At 44.9% G+C, this 22,211-nt stretch overlaps 1 protein-coding gene across 2 annotated transcripts; it reads right to left on the bottom strand.

Moving 5' to 3' along the window:
* Window positions 1-1,574: 1,574 nt before the first annotated feature.
* Window positions 1,575-9,118, bottom strand: ddx56 (DEAD (Asp-Glu-Ala-Asp) box helicase 56). Of its 2 annotated transcripts, none has more exons than XM_035772543.2 (14): window positions 8,974-9,118; window positions 8,363-8,524; window positions 7,202-7,356; window positions 6,881-7,051; window positions 5,860-5,950; window positions 5,479-5,720; window positions 5,237-5,374; window positions 4,826-4,939; window positions 4,499-4,593; window positions 4,301-4,374; window positions 3,029-3,118; window positions 2,830-2,935; window positions 2,622-2,722; window positions 1,575-2,371 (listed from the first exon to the last, which is right to left on the bottom strand). In XM_035772543.2, the coding sequence occupies exons 1-14, from the start codon at window positions 9,028-9,030 to the stop codon at window positions 2,291-2,293; spliced, it is 1,677 nt and encodes a 558-aa protein (XP_035628436.1). In that variant the 5' UTR covers window positions 9,031-9,118; the 3' UTR covers window positions 1,575-2,290. The 2 variants fall into 2 exon arrangements, with proteins under 2 accessions (XP_035628436.1, XP_035628435.1); XM_035772542.2 differs by having other exon boundaries at window positions 1,575-2,374; window positions 8,974-9,117.
* Between the last annotated feature and the right edge of the window lie 13,093 nt (window positions 9,119-22,211).

The raw sequence follows: 22,211 nt of genomic DNA on the forward strand, positions 1-22,211 counted from the left end.
GTCAAAAATGAGCTCCGAAAGATATTCAGTCCATGCAGCCTTATCACAAATTCTGGACTGTGACAGTGAAATAGAAGAAGAGGTTTCGGAGACGGAGGACATTTCAAAGATGGAGGACAATGCTGTCGATGATCCAGACTGACTCCATTCCGAGATGATATCTTCCATACCATCCCCTCCATCAGATGAGAGAGAGCAACAGCCATCATCCAGAGCCATCATCCAGAGAAGGGAGGACATAGAAGTCTAAAGATGGTAATACTGGATGGTCACCGTCACCACGACAAAGTCAAGGTAGACTGTCAGCTTCCAATGTAATCAGAGTTGATCCAGGGCCTACACGATTTGCTGTCACTCGAGTCCATGATGCTCTTTTTTACCCCGAGCAATAGAGAAGATTGTACTGGACATGACCAACTTGGGGGGAGCCGTGTGTTTCAAGAGAACTGGAAGCCACTGGATCAGATTGACTTGCAGGCGGACATTGGATTGCTGATATTAGCTGGAGTGTACAAGTCAAACGGAGAAGCGAAGGGCCAGCCTGTGGGATGAAGAAAATGGAAAGCCAATATTCCGGGCAACAATTTCTCCGCAAGAATTCCACATCATTTCTCAGGCAATTCGCTTTGATAACCGTGATACCAGACCCGGTCGACGTGAGAGAGACAAACTAGCTGCAATCAGAGATGTATGGGATAAATGGGTGGGATAAATGGGTGGACATTTTACAGTTACTGTACAATCCTGGTCCTCACGTTACAGCGGATGAACGATTTGTTCCATTCTCCCACGCGCCACAGGTCCAGTCTGTCTCACCTGTGTCTGGACACATGCAGTGTCCTGTCCCTCTACACCTCCAGCCCAGCCCAGAACCCAGCAGCACAGGACCAGAGAGACCCACAAACTCAACCCTGCACCCCTCATCTTCTTCCTACACTCAGAACCAGGACTCGAAGTGCAACCTGACCCCAGCTCTAAAAAGACCTTATCTGCCATGCAGGAGACGATTCCTCAGTCACTCTGGGTTGCACCAACGAAACAAAGGCAAGGTTGCAGACCAAATAGGCCAACTAATGTTTTAGTGACGCACAAAATCCTCAGGCCACCCACAGTCTCTCACACAGACCAGTCAGAGTAGTCAGCTAACAGATGACCTGCATGTGCTAGACGACAACAATAGACCATCCAACAGTCCTCAGGTTTAGAAGACGTCTCAGCCGGAGTCAGTCTGTCTTGAAGAGTCTCTAAGAGCTTGAAGAGTCTCTAAAAGCCTGGAGACTGAAGAAAATATTGTTGAAATCTTTGGTGTGTAGAACGTTTTGGTTCGTAGAAGGCTGTGGTGAAAACTTTGGTGTGCAGATGTGTATCGAACTTAGTCCTGTTTGGTGGTGTGTCAGAGAGAGGAGAGGAGGATATAGCTGTGGGCTCAGGGTTTTTAAGCAGCCTCCTGGCAGAGACCAAGGAAAGGAACCGCAGATGCATGCAGGAGTCTGGAGTCTCAAAAGCAGCTACACAGCACAACCTTTCATTAGAGGGAGAGACCTCTGGGAGTGACATGATCAACAGCAAACAGCTTAAAGAGCACAAACCCATTTAATAAAATGTTATAATAATTCAGAAAAGTGTGTTACAAAGAAACAATACCCACATGTAACCATCTGAAATCACACGGACATTTCAAGGTACATCGTGTGTGTCGTAAAACAGGTGTTGCATTTCAGTTACGGAAGTAAATTGAGATCCCAATTCAACAATAGAAAGTTACTTACTGAAACGAAATGGCAATTTTCATTCTTCAAATTAGGATTTTGAACACTAGTGAAGGTAATTTGCTTCAGTGGAAGTTCAGAGTAATGCAGTCATTGTTACATTACTGTGAAAAAACACCTTGTTGTGTTGAGGGAAGGGACATTCTGTTGAGTTCACAGAAGGTTTTCTAACCAGACAATGGAAACGAGGATGTTGGTTCACTGACAGAGGAGTAACGGTGCTGCTGGTAGGTTCCTCAAACCTGGGCGGTATTCATTAGTGCACACCGTTTCAACACGTAGCAAAACTCAAATAAGCGTTTCTTATTGGAAAAGTTCAGGCAGTCCCGCCTTGTTTCAGTCGGTTTTCTTCCGTTTGGGGTCTAGTGAATACCACCCTGATGTTGGACACTCGGTAGTCTCAGTAGTCTACAATGGCTTCCTCAGTTTGTCTCCTCTCCACCCGAACTGATCTGGAAACTGGTGATGTCATAGGCCAGCTGTGCACAGCAAGTCTGATTGGTGCACGTTGACATGGAGGCCTAGGATTTGCCAGCCTTGCCCCCTCGGCTCCTCCCCCCGGTGTAGTGGAAACTCTTCAAGGGGTTCTTGCCTCGGAAGTCCTTCTAGGAGGAAAAAGGGATGAGACGGGGTTAGACGGTTCAGAGTATCCATTACAGCTTTGAAAGTAAATGCTTGGTTATTGTTTGCTGCTCCCAGTGTGAAGGAAATAATGGGAGAAAAAAAGCTAATGGAATGTCTGCAACTCCCCAGCGCGGTCTTTGTTGAGCTAGGCTAGGGTTAAGGCCAGGGGTATAGGGATTATGATAGGGTTAAAGTTATGCCTGGGCTAGAGTTAGTTCGGAACCTTACCTTAAAGGTTGTCTTGACGACCCCGTCAGGTTTGGGCTTCTCTCTCCTCCTCCTCTTCCTGCCGGACATTGGGTTGGCCACTCCCCTCAGCGTCGGAGGGACTGAAACGGCCAATGAGAATATTGTTTACACATTACCATAAGCTGAGTGTAAGGTTGAAAACCATTATTGATAGGAGAGAGGTCCCTAAGCAATGTGTGTGTCTTACTGAGGTATTCTGGTACGTTCTTCAGGTGTGGCTTGATGACAGCAGGGTGCAGGTCTTTATCGTGCCTCAGCAGCTGCAGGTCTCGGGGGTTGTCCTCAAAGTACGTCTGAGTGACAGAACTGACCAATCAGTGCCATGGAAAAGGAAGAGAAACAGAAAGGGGAGCAGGAGAGAGAGCGAGAGAGAGAAGCCCACTCACCTTGAGTTTCTCTGAGTTGAGCAGCTCCTGTTTGATCTCTTTCAGTCTGGCCTCCCTCACCGCCTGCTTAGTTACTGACCTCATGGCATCCTAGACACACACATTTATTATTACAGGCTATACACCTGGTGTATAGCCCACAGCTTTTCAAACCGCACCTGCCCACACCCGCTGGTTCTGTCCAACTCCCACCCGCTACCGCAGAACTGGTCCCGAACCCAACCGCAGTCCCACAATGTTATGTTAGGCGTATGTGACGCAGCTCACTTGCCAGCCATATCAAAAACACGCAAAAATAACCCAAGTAGTAGGTTAAATTACCAGACATTCTCACATGGCCCATTATATTAGTTTTATAGCCTATCTTTTAGGAGCAGGACGATTTTCAGATGGAGACAAATGTGGTGGAACAATATTTATTTCTAGGCAATGTAGTAAACTATAGCCTAACCATATTTAGGAAGCACATTTCCTTGAGAAGACTTCCTTGGAAAGTTGCCCCATGCTTCTCTGCCCATGCAGGAGGCTGGATCCTACTCTAATTGAGACCACACACACACACACACAAACCTGACCTCGCAGGTATGACTACTGAACTGGAGGCAGCAAGAATGACGACAGCGACACAGTCTACATTTCGCATTGTCCTATAGGATATAGCCTGCCTTTAAGGAGGACGATATTCAAGCAGAGACAAAATGGGTCTTTTTGTATGAAAATCAAAACCGCTCGCGTCGCTCACCGCGGTTACCCATACGCACGTGCTGCGCCTTCATCCCACCACGTCATTTTTGGATTGCACCCCCACTCACCTTGGTTGAGCGCCATCTACATCTTTCCAAGATCCATATTTATTAGCGAAACTTAAGTCTAATCATACATTTCCTTGGAGAGATAACCGCCACGTGATTCTCCACCCAAGCAAAAAGGCAGCCTACGCTCTTTCACTGAGAGCACACAAACTAGGCGCACTTGATCTCGCACGCCCGACCAGGAGAGGGTTACTTAACTTCAGGAGTGAATTGTACCATTTTCTTTGTGTGCCTTTAACACAATAGGTTGGCCAACTCATGCAAAGCAGACGGACGTCCTTTTCCAAATGATCCGCGGAAACAACAAAAATAGTTGAATCACAAAGTTGTCCGTCTGACCGCCCGCTCCCGACCGCATCATGACTCCAGACCGCGCCGCAATGATCTCTGTCGGGACCCGCAGCCCCTCTAGTGTGAGGTGAACAAGTGTGATATAACGTCCCAGGTGTGCTGTACGTACCCGGCAGCGGTATCTGAAGCCCTCAATCTCCTCCATTTTAAACCCGTACGGCTTCAGAGCACACTCGGTGTTATCTGAAAACGCACAACACAGAGACGCTAGGTCAAACACACACAGACTACCGCTACATCCGCACAGAGAATAGGTTGTGTCACAAAGACAGACTACCTCAGATAGAAACACAGTGCCTGATCTTACCGCCAATGAGTGCGTCCTCCACCTCTGCCAGCAGGGGGAGCTCTGTGTGTGAGATGAAGGTGAGAGCGGTGCCTGGGTTGTCTGCTCGTGCCGTTCTACAGAAGGAAAAGGTTGAATTGTTGAGCTTTATCCAATACCTTCATCCTTTGAGCGGATAGCCCAGAGGCACATTTTGAATGACACCCTCTTCTAGAGCTCCGCTCAGAAAGTAGTGCACTACAGGAGCAATAGGGCGTGATTCGAGACGTAGCCTTTGTGTGTTATTTCAGAGGTGCAGGCTTGTTTCTTCAAAATTGAGCAATAGAATGGTATTCTGTTGACACTGACCGTCCAACACGGTGGATATAGGACTCCACGGTGGCGGGAAAGTCAAAGTTGATGACGTTGGAGACATTCTGGAAGTCGATTCCTCTGGAGACACCGTACTCCTTGTCCTTGGCTCTGTGGGAGTCAGGTGTGAGAGGTCAAGGGTCATTGTACCATCACCTGGGGGTGTATTACCTATAAACCGAACCAAACGAAGCAGGGAGCTATGTGAATTTGTCCAATAGAAACTCTCGTTTCCATTGCGAAACATTTTTTCTACAGTGTGCAGCATCCTAACTAAGTGGCTCCTTCTTTGCTACAACAAACAAATTCAGTCCAACTGGGCACAAACGGTATCATTTCAACTCTGGATAAGGAGTTTAAAGCGACCGATTGCTAAATAGCTCAATTGTATGTTGCAGTATCCCATACCTCCCCGCATTCTTCTTCTTCTTCCCTTTCCCCTCGGCAGCCTGCGCTGTGGTGGTGGTGGGATCAGCCAATACCTGCTCGTCCGTGGCGATGATGTAATCATAGAACCCCTGGTTAAACTGGGTTATGATGTGACACCTGGGGTGAGGGGGCGAGAGAGCGCAGGAAAGTGTTCAGATTTTGATGGATAAAACAGATGGACGTCAATCAACACCTACATCGTTCCTTCCCTCCCTCCTCACCTGGAGTGGACAGGCAGCTCAGAGTTGAGTACACAGGTGGGGATGCTGAACTGTTCCAGAAACAGTTTGAGTCTGTAGCACCTCTCCACTGCCCCAACAAACACCAGGGTCTTGCCCTGAACCAGGTGCAGTTTCAACAGGGTGTAGATGAGCAGGAACTTGTCCTCTTCCTCACACTGAACACTGTATTGCTGCAGCTGGGAGCTGTCTGGCAGCTGGGAGCCCTGCAGCTTTAAAATCACCTAGGACGGACACACACCATATGAGAGGAAATACGACAGAGAATATGCTATCAAAGCAGGGCCGTGTTCAGTTGGGCACACCGTCGAAAAACGTTTTGAAAAGGAAAACTAAAATGAGCACTACTCTTGTTTGTCTTACAGGATTGTGCAGCAGCAGTTCCTTCAGGGCCTGGACATCCTCACTGAGAGTAGCTGACATTAGGAAGGACTGGTAGATCTTTGGCAGGTGGCTGATGGAATGACACACACAAATTAAAAAATATTTACTAAAAAAAAAGGTACATGGGAAAGGGAGATTCCCTCTAAACAGGTTTCCATCCAACCTTTCTTACGCAAGTAAAGTAAATGTCACGACAGGCCTGATGGAAACGTGTCAACAACACGACCCTAGATTAGGTGGGATCCCATTGTGTCTGCAAAGACAGTTATGCGAGAAATTGCGGTGGAATACAATAACCATCATATCGAAGTAAACAGAGTCAAGCAATGACATGTTGTGTGGTCCTCCCACCACAATTCGAGTAAGCACGCACTGTATTAGGCTACAGATTTAAACAAGTTATGATGAACTTCACAGGGTGGTGGAAGTGCACGGCGATGAGGGTCGGTGCTGCTTTTCAAGCGAATATCGAGCGTCTTATTCCGGTGGCATGATTGGCGGCCGTGTGAAAAATAAAAAATAATCTTGCGCTTATTATAATTTACATTTACATTTAAGTCATTTAGCAGACGCTCTTATCCAGAGAATCTCATCATATCGGTAGTCCTCCCACACTATCTGCAAGCTATTGGCTAGAGAACACCTGCTAAGACCAGAGTGGGTACATTCGCTATACAACGCAACATTTAATGTGACCTAATTATCAGGAAACCCATGTAGCTTGTATTATTTGGGGGGGGGGTCGGTACAAGGGAATTGAACCGCAAAAGTTATTTGTATGTGCACTGTCATCACGCACAGCATTTTGTGCAAAACACGTCAATTGGATGGAAACATCTCTTGTTGGGAAAATGAGCATTTTGATTTTTAGAATATTCACATACATCTTTTGCCAATTGGATGGAAAGCTAGCACATTTCAACATAACCACTCACAAACAGTACTCTATTATAGTGACACTATCAGAGTGTGTGTACGTCTCTCCATCTTGGTGTCTTACCATAGCAGGCTCTTGAGGTCGGCCTCGAAGCCGAAGGAGAAGAGCAGGTCAGCCTCATCTATGACCAGGGTCTCCAGCGAGGCCTGCAGGTCCAGGCTCTGAGCACTGAGGTGGGCCAGAACCCTAGAGGGGGTCCCCACTACCACATCTGGCTTTTCCATCAGGATGGGCCTGTCATGAAACACACACACACACACACATAAGTGCAGGTACACACACAAGCATGAAGACTACAAATGCTTTTCCCCAGGCATTAATATGCAGACCAGAACAATGTCTCCTGTAACAATATGTTAGATGATGACAGTTGAGCAAACTGACCTCTGGGCAGACAGGTCAGCCTTGCCGGAGATGTCTGCCACCCTCACGTCTCTGGCACAGTAGGCAGTCAGCTGGCGGATCATGGCCTGTACCTGCTGCCCCAGCTCCTTGGTAGGAACCAGGATCAACACTCTCACTGCCTGCTCACGGACATTCTGGAGAGAACACACACGCAAGGTTCAAGCTGCTCCCCACGGCTACATCACCTACCACTATGCTAACTCCGGATTACTCTTCGCCCAATCGAAGGGCTCTGCCACGACTACCAGAGACGGTCTAAAGCACAGGTGTCAAACTCGTTCAACAAAGGGAAGACTCTAGTCTCTTTGGGTTTCCACTCCTCCCCTGTACTTGATGGACCAAAGAATAATCCATTAAGATCACTGGTTAGTTAGGAACTGCACTCACCTGGTTGAGGTTTTACTTGGCTCCGCTCGAGCCTCTAGGAATCAGAGAGTGAAAGACTCCTCTCTCTCATCTAACATTCTGTGAACAGTCCCATGAATGTGCTCTACCTGTTGTTCTGATTTTCTCATGTAGGAGGTAATCGGAGACAAAATACCCAGAAAGTAGTGTTATTAACCTGACTTTCAGTATGCTGGTCTGTATATCGGTTTGTATTTTCAATGCGAATGCAATTAGCATGCGACTTGCATAGTGTGTCAACAATGGCCGAGTTTAACCCGAAGCACAGACCAAATGTTATCCCACGCAATCAGCTGGCACATTTCACAAGCACTTCCAGGTGACTGCAAAGGAACATGCTTTGGCCGACAACGTTCGGGTACACGCAGCCATTGTTCCCATATTGTGCATCACATGAAACTCATCAGAACCCACCGGTGCTGCAAAACGTTGGGTAAACAACATTTTCCCGTGGATACCCCCATCCACACTTCCTACAGCCAAACGTACCAACAGCACAGACAACCAGTAAAGTACGTTTAAATGTCATTTTATTCAACATTCTGGCTTGTTGAAACTATTGAATATTTCTTAAAGCGGCTTATTTTGGACTGATAGCCATGGAGTACCCATGGTAACAGTGTTGATTAGACCACAGCCATTACCACCCTCCACCCATGGAATGAGTTTGACACCCATGATCTGATGTTATAAACCCCTTGATACAGTATGGCCTTTGCTACTACTACTTCTCACTTGTTTGGATGTCAAGATACGCTGGATGACGGGCACAGCGTAAGCAGCTGTTTTTCCTGAGCCAGTCCTGGCCCGGGCTAGAATGTCCTTGCCCTCCAGTGCCAGTGGAATGGCTTTCTCCTGGATCAAAGTGGGCTGAGCCCAGCCCAAGTCCGCCAGCGCCTAGGTGGGGGAAAAAAATAAGTGTCTTAGTTACTAGCTAGGAAATCATATCAGAACAAAATACTGTGTGACGTTATATGATCTCATTCGTTAATTTCTGAAATATTCTCCATGACAACTTCTTGAATTTCCTGTATTTAAGGTGATTGTTTAAATAACTAGCTAACTAGTTACATAACGAAATAACGTAGTTACATAGATCAATAGGTTAATTCTACGTCCCATATAAAATTGAATACGTTGATATCCAGACAGATTGACAGGCAAAGTAAACACTTTTACATGGTAGCTAGCTAACAGTTAGCTATCGTTAGCGACGTATGTTAGCTATCCTAGCAGCGTTCAGTGTCTACTGGCGTATAGTTCTCGGATTTATATCACAATTGAGGTCATGCAATTTAACAATTCATTTATACTCATATAGCTTTACAGGAGAGAAGAACATCTACCTTTAAAATGCGATCATCTATGCCCATTTCATGGAACTGCAACCTGTCGGTAGCCATTTCTTGTCTCTAGTGCTTCCACCAGGCTTCGACACGTGTGTACGTCGCTTGACTTCTACGTCATCCATCACTTGAGCAGGGATGAGTAAAACATTTTTTATTTGTTTTTACCAAAGGCAACATTATTCCCGACAATGAATACATTTTCGAATCTATGTTTTGGCCGTTTTTAATTAGTTAAAATATGTACAAATCACGTATGCAATAATAGATTACATAGATTATTATACCACAACTCAATTTTATAAAGACCAATAGACTCTGGATGGCGATATTAGACTATTTATCCTTAAAAGCACACGTTTATAATCTCGATATATTCCTTTCTCCAAGCAGCAGGATACTATCACCGCAGGAGCCACGGGGCACGAACGCAGATTTGTTTTCTCAAAATATGTCCCCTGCAAACTGCAGTGCAACTGTTTTTCACAGCATTGCAACCATCTATGAAAAAAATAAATGAATAATTTTGACGTATTTAAGCAATACTTAGCAATGCAACACACTGTATATGGGATACTTATTGGTTTGTAGAGAAGACGGAAAAAAATGTACTAACTGTCTCATAAACTGGGGTGTGAAATACTCAATAAGGTCTCTACTAACCAAATATTATGTTGGGGGACTATGTTACATTACCTGCTGCTGGCTTTTCACTCCACCCCTCCAAAGCCCCCAATAAAATACACTATATTTGGGGGAAAATACTGGCTTGTAGAGAGTACTGTTCTACCAGTCTCGGCTTAAGTGGGGTGGAAAATAGAAAGTAGGGTCTCTACTAACCAAATATGGTTTGTTTTGGAGGTAAACTGTATCGAACATATCCAGCAGCACTTTGTTCTCCACCTCCTCCATAGCCCCAAAATGCAATACACTGTCATACTCTGTACATGGGATACATAGGTTATTGGGTTGTAGAGAGAACTATCCTACCTGGATCAGCTAAAGTGGGTGGGTCTCTATCCTCTGTTAACCAAATATGGTTCGTTTTTGGGGGGGGGGTCTGTGTCTTACTTATCTAGAAACACATCTTTAAATTACCTGGTAATATCCACGGTCCTGAAATCATTACACACTCAAACAAACAAAAAAGAAACCAAAACAAAAATCGTGTTTATTTACAAGTGAAATGTAATGAACATTAACAAGGCTATTAGGACACAGTATAATCACACTTTCTGAACAGGAATGGAGAAAATGATTTACAAGTTGTAGCCTGATATGTGCAGCTTTTCTGTCAAGGTTTGTAGGAAGGATCACATATTTCCATCCATGTCACCAGGAAGGCTCAGATAATGATTTGTACTCGTGAGGAAACACTCTATAACTGCAGGTGGCAGTAAATCACCAACCTTGGCTTTCTACCTCTTCAGGTGGCAGTAAATCACCAACCTTGGCTTTCTACCTCTTCAGGTGGCAGAAATGTACCCTTTCAGTTTGTTTACCAACTCATTTTTAACGAGGCAAAACAGTTAAGAACAAATTCTTATTTACAATGATCAGCTCCAAAGACCTACAATGCATTCAACTAAAATATGTCTTCCGCATTTAACACAACCCCTCTGTCAACATCCACATCTTCGGTGCCCGGGGAACAGTGGGTTAACTGCCTTGTTCAGGGGAACAGTGGGTTAACTGCCTTGTTCAGGGGCAAGCTTCTAAATCTTTTTGTCCCGAATACAGTGTTATGTTTAGGGGAAATCCAATATGACACATTACTGAGTACCACTCCACATATTTTCAAGAATAGTGGTCACTGCATCATGATATGAGTATGCTAGTAAGGACTGGGGAGTTTGTTTGGATAAAAAAAAATGGAACTAAGAACAGGCAAAATCCTAGAAAAAAAACCTGATTCAGTCCACTTTCCACCAGACACTGGGAGATTAATTCACCTTTCAGCAGGACAATAACCTAAATCTACACTGGAGTTGCTTACCAAGAAGACAGTGTATGTTTCTGTGTGGCCGAGTTACGGTTTTGACTTAAATCTGCTTGGGAATCTATGGCAAGAACCTGAAAATGTTTTTAGCCAATGTAGGTGTAAAGGACGTCACGCTGTTTGCTTAGCGAGTACCACTTCCTCCTGATTATGCTCACACTGAGGCTCGAACCCAGTAACTATGCCTTGCTTGCACACGTGACCACCCTCCCGAAGTATTGTACCCGTCGGCACCACACTAAAAGCTAGCTATTTGCCTGCATCAGTGGGGACACTTCAGGCTGAGGAGTACGTTTTACACATCCACATGTGCTACACTTGCACTTGTCTGACAATTTTTCTCCCCAGAATGCAACACACTTTGAAAGGTGGTGACCAACGATGGTCATCGACTTGATGGCTGGTGCAGAGGCACCAGAAAGAGATCCGCTGAGGTGTGTGATTTGTCTCTTTGTTCACCTCAAAGGAAAATGTACGTTCTGTGAGATTGGGCCATGTGTTCATGTATGTATGTGTGTTTCTGGGAGGACAGCAGAGTGAGGGGTTGTGACCAGAAGAGGAGGAGGTGGAAGGAGGAGAAGTGAGCTCATCCCAAAAAGACCTCCACTACCACACCTCAGTCCTGCCCTCTTCTCCTGCTTCCCCAGAAATTGGTGAGTTCACCGGTCATTCATTAATTTATCTAATCAGGCATTTAACAAATCTGTAAATCTGGTAATTGATCCGCCCCTCCCTTCTCCCTGTCTCCCCCAGTGTGTCCTGTGACAGTCTAGAGCTCCAGCGTCACTACCCCCACCTCCCGCTTCTGCCACCTCACAATCAACTGGATTGACAGCCTTCCTTCCTTCCTTCCTTCCTTCCTTCCTTCCTTCCTTCCTTCCTTCCTTCCTTCCTTCCTCCCAGCTCCTCCACTCCCTGTCTCTTACTACATAGGTCCGGCCCAGCCCGAGCCCAACCAACACACACACACACAGAGAGGCCACTGAATAAGGCACTCGCACACACTCACCACCCGTGTGTCTTGTTTGCCCAATGGATGGTAACTGTGTGTGTGTCACAGCTGCTGCTGTTGTCCATGGCCAGATCAGAGGAGCTGTACAGACGGTGCAGTATGATCAGACATAACCACAGGTGAGCACTGTGGGCACCATGCCTCTTTCATCAAGGTGAGGACGGTTACGTTGTGATTGGGTACAGACTGCAATTTACCTCAACTATAATAAGCACATCATCCTTCTCTCCTCTCCCCCTTCTTTGACAGTTCCTGTTGGGGGAAGTGGGGTCCAAGTCTGCTGAAGGACCTTCAGGCGCTGCTGAGGACCGCCTTGGACCGCCTTGCTGAGGACCGCCTTGCACTGCGTGATGGAATGCAGTGGTTTGGACCTCAGCGCCTGCTCCCAGTGGTCAGTATACACACACGTTCACAGTCAGTCCCACACACACACACACTACACAAGCACATGTTCATGCTCACACACTGGGGAGATTAGATGAATTTGAATGTTGAGTATTGATTTTTTTTTTTTTAAGCTTTATCTGCATTCCCAATGAAAACTAGTTTGAAAATACAAACAGATATTTTATGGAAAAGAGATGTATGTTTCTGGACGATGCATCATGCTGCCTTGTTGACAACATGACCGAACAGATTTGAGAAGGGCACTCCTCCCGCACCGTTTTTGCCCGTTCACGCCACAGGCCCGTAGACCGATGCCCCACGGCTCAGTGTAATCAAATCCGCCCGCTCTCTCAACTCTCACAGATATACACACATATATACATAGGCAGTACAACAGCCAATCAGATGCTTGCTTTGTTTTGCCCTTTTCCACTTTATGTGGCACTTCATCTACAAACCAGTAACAGTGAATTGGAGTGAACAACCCTCCCTCTCTATCTATCAGGTATAAGTGTCTCTGTTACCTGATGTCTGGCGGATGGTACCTACGGAGGACGACAAGAACACATTCAGAACGTAGCATCAGACCTGTGTGACCTTGTGTTTGTGAGTGAGTTCCAGCCATATCATCTAGTAGTCACAGCTCGCTGCTATTCTAAGTCTTTGACATTGTCTGTGTATCAGGAGGGGGCCCATCTCCCTGCCAACCTGTGCCTGTTTACAGAGCGTAGACCTGGGCTAGGCCCGTCCCCCTCTCCACTCTCCTGAAGCAGCACACCTCGACAACCAAGGAGGCCTTCGAGGTAAAGTAGGCCCCTAGACCACACGGAGTTGCACTGATATGTAAATGTACTAATCTGCTCATGATACAAAATAAATTATTATAATGACCGCTCTCTATTCTCACCTGCAGCGACAGGTGAGCTGACCTTCACAACATCTTACTGCCACTAGGGCTGTGGCTCACACCTACCCAGGTGCAGGAGTTGTTGAATAAGGTGTGTGTGGAGGGACAATGTCCATACAAGATAGCCTCTCGCTGGGAGGAGCCAGAACCTAATATCAGCATGGAAGGCTATGCATTCTCTTATCTAAAATTAGATGATCATTGTAAGAAATTCCTTCTCTGTCAGGCGATTGCCTCAAGGCCAGGATGTAACGTGGATATTCCAACGGCCCTAGAGCTATGAGATCAGAGGTCAATTTAAATAATCAATTTAAATAAGGAGAAATGGCCTCACTTTTACTCTCCTGCTGGATGATAACGTTGTGATTGAACCATTATACACACACACACACACACACACGCACACACACACAGAGCGAAAGAGAGTGGTGGCCAATAAAGATAAGGATCTGTACTTTACTCTGTTTCTACAAGACAACTATAGATATTGAATAGATAATGATATAATGGACAAATAGATACCGGATACATCTACCTTCTTTACATGCCACAGTTTATGTAGGGTGTTTTTTTGACCATGACACCACTTAGGATAGACAATGACAAAGTCCTTGTTTGAACCTTTACACAAACACATCCATAAACAGTCATATAACAGACAGTCGTGGCCAAAAGTTTTGAGAATGACACAAATATTAATTTTCATAAAGTCTGCTGCCTCAGTTTATATGATGGCAATTTGCATATACTCCAGAATGTCATGAAGTGATCAGATGAATTGCAATTAATTGCAAAGTCCCTCTTTGCCATTCAAATTAACTGAATCCCCCCAAAACATTTCCACTGCATTTCAGCACTGCCACAAAAGGACCAGCTGACATCATGTCAGTGATTCTCTCGTTAACACAGGTGTGTTGACGAGGACAAGGCTGGAGATCACTCTGTCATGCTGATTGAGTTTGAATAACAGACTGGAAGCTTCAAAAGGAGGGTGGTGCTTGGAACCATTGTTCTTCCTCTGTCAACCATGGTTACCTGCAAGGAAACACATGCCATCATCATTGCTTTGCACAAAAGGGCTTCACAGGTAAGGATATGGCTGCCAGTAAGATTGCACCTAAATCAATCATTTATCGGATCATCAAGAACTTCAAGGAGAACAGCTCAATTGTTGTGAAGAAGGCTTCAGGGCACCAAAGAAAGTCCAGCAAGTGCCAGGACCGTCTCCTAAAGTTGATTCAGCTGTGGTATCGGGGCACCACCAGTACAGCGCTTGCTCAGGAATGGCAGCAGGCAAGTGTGAGTGCATCTGCACGCACAGTGAGGCAAAGACTTTTGGAGGATGACCTGGTGTCAAGAAGGGCATCAAAGAAGCCACTTCTCTCCAGGAAAAACATCAGGGACAGACTGATATTCTGCAGAAGGTACAGGGATTGGACTGCTGAGGACTGGGGTAAAGTAATTCTCTGATGAATCCCCTTTCGGATTGTTTGAGGCATCCGGAAAAAAGCTTGTCCGGAGAAGACAAGGTGAGCGCTACCATCAGTCCTGTGTCATGCCAACAGTAAAGCATCCTGAGACCATTTCATGTGTGGGGTTGCTTCTCAGCCAAGGGAGTGAACACAGCCATGAATAAAGAATGGTACCAACACATCCTCCAAGAGCAACTTCTCCCAACCATCCAGTAACAGTTTGGGGACGAACAATGCCTTTTCCAGCATGATGGAGCACCTTGCCATAAGGCAAAAGTGATAACTAAGTGGCTCGGGGAACAAAACATCAATATTTGGGTCCATGGCCAGGAAACTCCCCAGACCTTAATCCCATTGAGAACTTGTAGTCAATCCTCAAGAGGCAGGTGGACAAAAAAAAACCCACAAATTCTGTCAAACTCCAAGCATTGATTAAGCAAGAATGGGCTGCCATCAGTCAGGCCCAGAAGTTAATTGACAGCATGTCAGGGCGGATTGCAGAGGTCTTGAAAAAGAAGGGTCAACACTGCAAATATTTACTCTTTGCATCAACTTTTTGTAATTGTCAATAAAAAGCCTTTGACACTTATGAAATGCTTGTAATTATACTTCAGTAATCCATAGTAACATCTGACAAAATATCTAAAGACACTGAAGCAGCAAACTTTGTGGAAATGAATATTTGTGTCACTCAACTTTTGGCCACGACTGTACACATACATGTTAAGTCTCTCTCTCTGTGTGTTCAAGTAACTGTGGGCTGTTACGTGGAGCTCCAGTGAAGGAGAATGCGTGTGGCTGGAAGTCTGGAGGGTCCAGGGAGGCAATACCAGGTGTGGGGGCTGAGGTGGTGTCCTACAGGGGCAGTGTTCGTCAACATCCCCAGCCTGCTGCAGGCCCTGGAGGCAGCAGACGGGACAAGGCAAGCCCTGGAACTCAGCATCACAGCCCTACAGGACACACTCGGTTATACATGCACACATACCTCTCTCTCTTTTCATTCTCTTTCTCTCACACACACACACACACACACACTCACATAATGTTAGACTCCCATTATACATGTTGTTAATGTCATAGATTTAGACTGGCTAACCTTATGTTCTCTCTCTACCACCTCCCCCTCTTTACCTTTCTTCACTCTCCCTTATGACAATTTGTTCTTAACTGATTTGCCTAGTTAAATAAAGGTTCAAATTATATATATATATATATATATATATATGTGCTAATATGGCTCAAATTCGCCAGCCAGGGAGGTCTTAGTAGCAGACTGGAGAAGGTGGCGCTTCCGATCTCGTCCTATAAGAAGCCGAAGGAGGACGCTGGTCACATGATTGCCCTCATCCACAAGATGCAGAAAATGGTGGAAAAGGTGAGACGTTATAATTGTTAAATAAACAGTCCAATGTTATAACAGAGTGTGTTGCCTCACAATCCTCAATACGGGGTTTGTCTAGCACAGACGACAAGCCTGACCCCATCAAAAACAGAGACTGAGGATGAAGAGCACTGATTGGTTGGAGCAGAACAGAGGAGGGAAGATGAACTTGAAAGATTACACTACTACTACACACACAATACTACTACAGTCACTCTACTGGGATGATAGAGTGACTACACACACAAGTACATGATGTGTTTCTCTTTCCAGACTGTCACCACACAGGAGACCATTTCAAAACTAGAGCAAAATTATAAAATGTATTAACTTCTATTTATTTCTCAACTTACTCCCTAGTTCTGAACTAGTCAGGAGAGATATGTATTTTTTCATGATGATGCAGATGTTACTGCAAACATTCTTCCTTCAACAATTACTTCCATCCATGGTTGAAATGTGATTTTGGAGGAATAAACACTTTTGAAAACATTTGCACGTCATTGTAAAGCTATTTTGGTATTCCTGTTGTATGTGTGATTTGACAAGGAAAACGATTCTGGCCTCAAATATTGGACTAACTTTTCACACAGCAGTGCAGCTACGGGAAGCTAGAGCTTCAGGGGTACAGGCTAAGACAAACGAGCCTAGTGTCACGAATATTACCGAAGGTGGCTCCCCTTCTTGTTCGGGTGGCGCTCGGCAGTCGTCGTCGCCGGTCTACTAGCTGCCACCGATCCTTTGTTCCGTGTTCGTTTGGTTTTGTCTAATTGGTTTCACCTGTTCATTGTTTGGTTGTTAGGGTGGGGTTATTTAAGTTCGTTTAGCCCGCTTCTGTTTGTGCGGGCTTGTTCTTCTGTATTTGTGAGAGGTGTTAGTGTTTTGTTTTTATAGTTACGCCTGTGTTGGGTATCTATTTTGTTCCTTTGATTTTGGACATTAAAGCGTGTTTTTTCCCGCATCCTTTGCTCTCTGCGCCTGACTCCACACCCATTCACTCATTGAGCGGTACACCTAGCCTATTAATATGGCCGAGAGTTATGATTCTGAACGGTCAGATATATCTAGCAACAATGACAAAAAGCTGTGGGGAATCAAAGATGGCTTTTCAGCTTGTTGTATTGTTATTGATACTATGTCTTGTCTTCAGGTGTTTTTACTGACCTCATGTAAATGCTAATATTTGCAAAGATTCGCTAACAAATGTAGCAATGACATTTGAGAGACAACACGTGCTCATTGTGCAAATGTATTTATGTTTTAGTTAAGTACTTGGAGACTAAATGTAATTTAAATGTTATCAACAATCTAAGCCAACCCAGTCTCTTTTGCCCTATAGTTGCACACATGTCGGTTTTGTTGCTAAACAACCAACCCCTCTATACAGTGGTCCAACTACAAATGACTGTTGGTACTCTCCGATATCAATATATTTGACTGTAATGTCTGGCCCTACCACTGAGGTATAATAAGAACTGGAGATTTCTTCCAAGATGTCTGACCGTTGTTATCAAGGTAATCTACTAACGTTTGCATATGCCAATTTATGGACCGCCTATTTCCAGGTTGCATCCAGTTTATACTGACATGCACACTAACACACAATGTCATCACTTTGGGCTGTGAATGATGACAATAGCAACAAAAAAAAACTCTCAGTGACAATTATTTGATTAATTCAATGGATGTTTTGTGCACAAAGATGACAACTGTGTCTTATTAGGAATTTTCTAATATTACTTCTCTGTGGCCGTCTATGGAAATTGTCTTTCTGGGCCGGGAGTCAGTTAAACTGCTGTGTCCTTTTTTGTTCTGGGGCTGTGTCTCGTGACGGCTTTAGAACAGGAAACCAGGGCCATTTGGAGGAAGTGAGTGCATGGAGACACATCAAATCAAATGTTATTTATTAGTCACATGCGTTGAATAATACAGGTGTAGACCTAACAATGAAATGCTTACTTACGCGCCCCTAACCAACAATGCAGTTAAAATTAAAAAGTAAATACATTCGAACAACAATAAGAATTCAAGTAAAGAGCAGCAGTAAAATAACAATAGCAAGAATATATAAAGGGGGGTACCAGTACAAAGTCAATGGTAATTGAGGTAATATGTACATGTAGGTAGAGTTATTAAAGTGACTATGCATAAATAATAACAACAGAGACTAGCAGCGGTGGGAGGGGGGGGCAGTGCAAATAGTCTGGGTAGCCATTTGATTAGCTGTTCAGGAGTCTTATGGCTTGGGGGCGTAGAAGCTGTTTAGAAGCTTCTTGGACCTAGACCTGGGACTCCGGTACCGCTTGTCATGTGGTAGCAGAAAGAACAGTCTATGACTAGGGTGGCTGGAGTCTTTGGCCGTTTTTAGGGCCTTCCTCTGACACCGCCTGGTATAGAGGTCCTGGATGGCAGGAACCTTTGCCCCAGTGATGTTTTTTTTGTTTGTTATTTATTTATTTTTTACCTTTATTTAACTAGGCAAGTCAGTTAAGAACAAATTCTTATTAACAATGACGGCCTCGGAACAGTGGGTTAACTGCCTGTTCAGGGGCAGAACGACAGATTTGTACCTTGTCAGCTCGGGGATTTGAACTTGCAACCTTCCGGTTACTCGTCCAACGCTCTAACCACTAGGCTACCCTGCCGTACTGGGCCATACGCACTACCTACCCTCTGTAGTGCCTTGCGGTCGGAGGCTGAGCAGTTGCCATACCAGGCAGTGATGCAACCAGTCAGGATGCTCTCGACGGTGCAGCTGTAGAACCTTTTGAGGTTCTGGGGACCCATGCCAAATATTTTCAGACTCCTGAGGGGGAATAGGTTTTGTTGGGCCCTCTTCACGACTGTCTCGGTGTGCTTGGACCATGTTAGTTGGACCATGTTAGTTTGTTGGTGATATGGACACCAAGGAACTTGAAGCTCTCAACCTGCTCCACTGCAGCCCCGTCGATGAGAATGGAGGCGTACTCAAACCTCTTTTTCCTGGAGTCCACAATCCTCTCCTTTGTCTTGATCACATTGAGGGAGAGGTTGTTGTCCTGGCACCACATGGCCAGGCCTCTGACCTCCTCCCTATGAGCCTATAGGGAGCCTTTTCATTGTCAGGGATCAGACCTACCACGGTTGTGTCATCTGCAACTTAATGATGGTGTTGGAGTCATGCTTGGCCGTGCAGACATGAGTGAACAGGGAGTACAAGAGGGGACTGTGCACTGAGGGGCCCCTGTGTTGAGGATCAACACAGTTGTTGCCTACCCTTACCACCTGGGGGTGGCCTGTCAGGAAGTCCTGGATCCAGTTGCAGAGGGAGGTGCTTCGTCCCAGGGTCCTTAGCTTATTGATGAGCTTTGAGGGCACTATGGTATTGAATGCTGAGCTGTCGTCAATGAAAAGCACTCACTTAGGCGTTCCTTTTGTCCTGGTGGGAAATGGCAGTGTGGAGTGCAAGAAGATGATGTATGGGGCAAAGGGATAAGACATTCTGCTTAGTATAGTGAGTAGGAATGAAGGTCAGTCAATCCGGAAAATTTCAAGAACTTTGAAAGTTTCTTAAAGTGCAGTCACAAAAACCATCAAGCACTATGATGAAACTGGCTCTCATGAGGACCGCCACAGGAAAGGAAGACTCAGAGTTACCTCTGCTGCAGAGGACAAGTTCATTAGAGTAACATGCCTGAGAAATTGCAGCCCAAATAAATGCTTCACAGAGTTCAAGTAACAGACACATCTCAACATCAACTGTTCAGAGGAGACTGCGTGAATCAGGCCTTAATGGTTGAATTGCTGCAAAGAAACCACTACTAAAGGACACCAATAAGAAGAAGAGACTTGCTTGGGCCAATAAACACGAGCAATGGACATTAGACCGGTGAAAATGTGGCCTTTGGTCTGATAAGTCAAAATGTTGACATTTTGGTTCCAACCGCCGTGTCTTTGTGAGACGCAGAGTCGGTGAACGGATGATCTCTGCAACTTTGGTCCCCACCGTGAAGCATGGAGGAGGAGGTGTGATGGTGCTTTACTAGTGACACTGTCTGATTTATTTTGAATTCGAGGCACACTTAACCAGCATGGCTACCACAGCATTCTGCAGTGATACGTCATCCCATCTGGTTTACGCTTAGTGGGACTATCATTTGTTTGTCAACAGGACAATGACTCAACACACCTCCAGGCTGCGTAAAGGCTATTTGAAGGAGAGTGATGGAGTGCTGCATCATAGTGCTGCATCATATGACCTGGTCTGCACAGTCACCCGACCTCAACCCAATTGAGATGATTTGGGATGAGTTGGACCGCAGAGTGAAGGAAAAGCAGCCAATAAGTGCTCAGCATATATGGGAACTCCTTCAAGACTGTTGGAAAAGCATTCCAGGTGAAGCTGGTTGAGATATTCTCAAGAGTGCGCAAAGGTGTCATCAAGGCAAAGGGTGGCTACTTTAAACAAATTCTTTAACACTTTTTTGGTTCCTACATGTTTCCATATGTGCTATTTCATAGTTTTGATGTCTTCACTATTATTCTACAATGTAGAAAATAGCAAAATAAAGAAAAAACATTGAATGAGTAGGTGTGTTAAAACGTTTGATTGGTACTGTACATACTTTAGTATAGTGTACTTGAAATACCCGGATGTCATTGCAACACAAAATAAAAATCACTATACTGGTCATATAATATTAATACCATCAAAGGATAAATACTATTACAATCAAAAAACCGTGCACGTTTTCTGGAATCTTTCTCAACTGCATTTGATTTGCACAGCAGTGTATCCCAGTGGAGGGAGTTGACAGTGCCAGTCCCACTGTGGTTGCATGTGTTTGATTGAATTCCAGACTAACATTACTACTAACTAACATTACTACTGGCTAGTAACTAACACTACAACTCGCCTTTGAGTTTCCCCAAACACCACATGGATATTTTCAAAAGTGTTTTGCTATTGTAACACTCATCACCGGCATGTGACCTATTAAGTATGGAAAATTAACTGTTGCATGACTTTTGAGTACTTGTAATGATTTGAGTCCACCTCTCCCAACTCAAACCAATGAAGCTGTTGAGTAATTATGTGCATCGCTCTATTGTGACATCCTCTTCATTCCAACACCACTGTGGGCAGTTGTGTTGGAGGGGTGATCTAGGATCAGCCCCCCCCCGTTCATTCAATCAAATCTTAAATGCAAGATCAGCAATTCTACTCTGAGCCGCTTATAAATACAATGCTACCTTGAGAGAAAACTATTAAAAAACAGAATTTACCTGTGTTTAGTAAAGGAATGTTTTTTGGAGCTCTAATGAAGTTATAATTAGAATTCAGTTTGAGTCTGACTGAGCAATAAGAGGGCAGACAGACGGCCTCTTGACTTCATATTCTACCACTAATAAAAGTATTCACTGTGAATAAACTGATAGAAATCAGTGCAGTGTTTTACCTGATAGAATGTTACTCTAGACAAAGAAAAGGAAGTACTCGCGGGAAAACCACATGTTTTGGTAATGTGACTGTCACCATGTCAAGGGCCGTGTGATTCAGAGTGTGTGCCTGTGTCAAAAACGGTGTTATGCTTCTGTCAGCGATTGGGCAGGAAGGCATGTGACAGAACAACCATTTCAGCTCTTGATCACTCCACCAGACAGGTCCTTTGAAGCTCAGTTGGTAGAGCATGGCGCTTGTAACACCAGGCTTTTATGCCTGATCACACGAGAACAGTACTGATCACCGGCTTCAGTCCATTTCTATAGTTCAGTACATATATTTTTTTTAAATCAAAATAAAAAGCCAGAAAAACAGACAGAACATACACAATGTCCAGATAGAAACACAGTGTGTAGAACAGACATGCCTGTCTGTCATGCAGAGCTAGTAGTGGCATCAGGTCTGTGTGTTGCAGCCCATCAAGACAGCTCCACGATGAGGTGTTTTGGGGTGAGAAGAGACACAACTGGAGGGGGTATGCCCCCCTCTAGTAAGACTGACCTGATCCTGCAGCCTGTTCTCTCACCAGACTACCATTAAATACCATTTGAGGTCCAGATCCTTTAGCGAACTGCAGTGTTTTCCCAAGGTGTGAAGT

This window comes from Oncorhynchus keta, chromosome 6, assembly GCF_023373465.1.
Source record: "Oncorhynchus keta strain PuntledgeMale-10-30-2019 chromosome 6, Oket_V2, whole genome shotgun sequence".
Taxonomy (NCBI): Eukaryota; Metazoa; Chordata; class Actinopteri; order Salmoniformes; family Salmonidae; genus Oncorhynchus; species Oncorhynchus keta.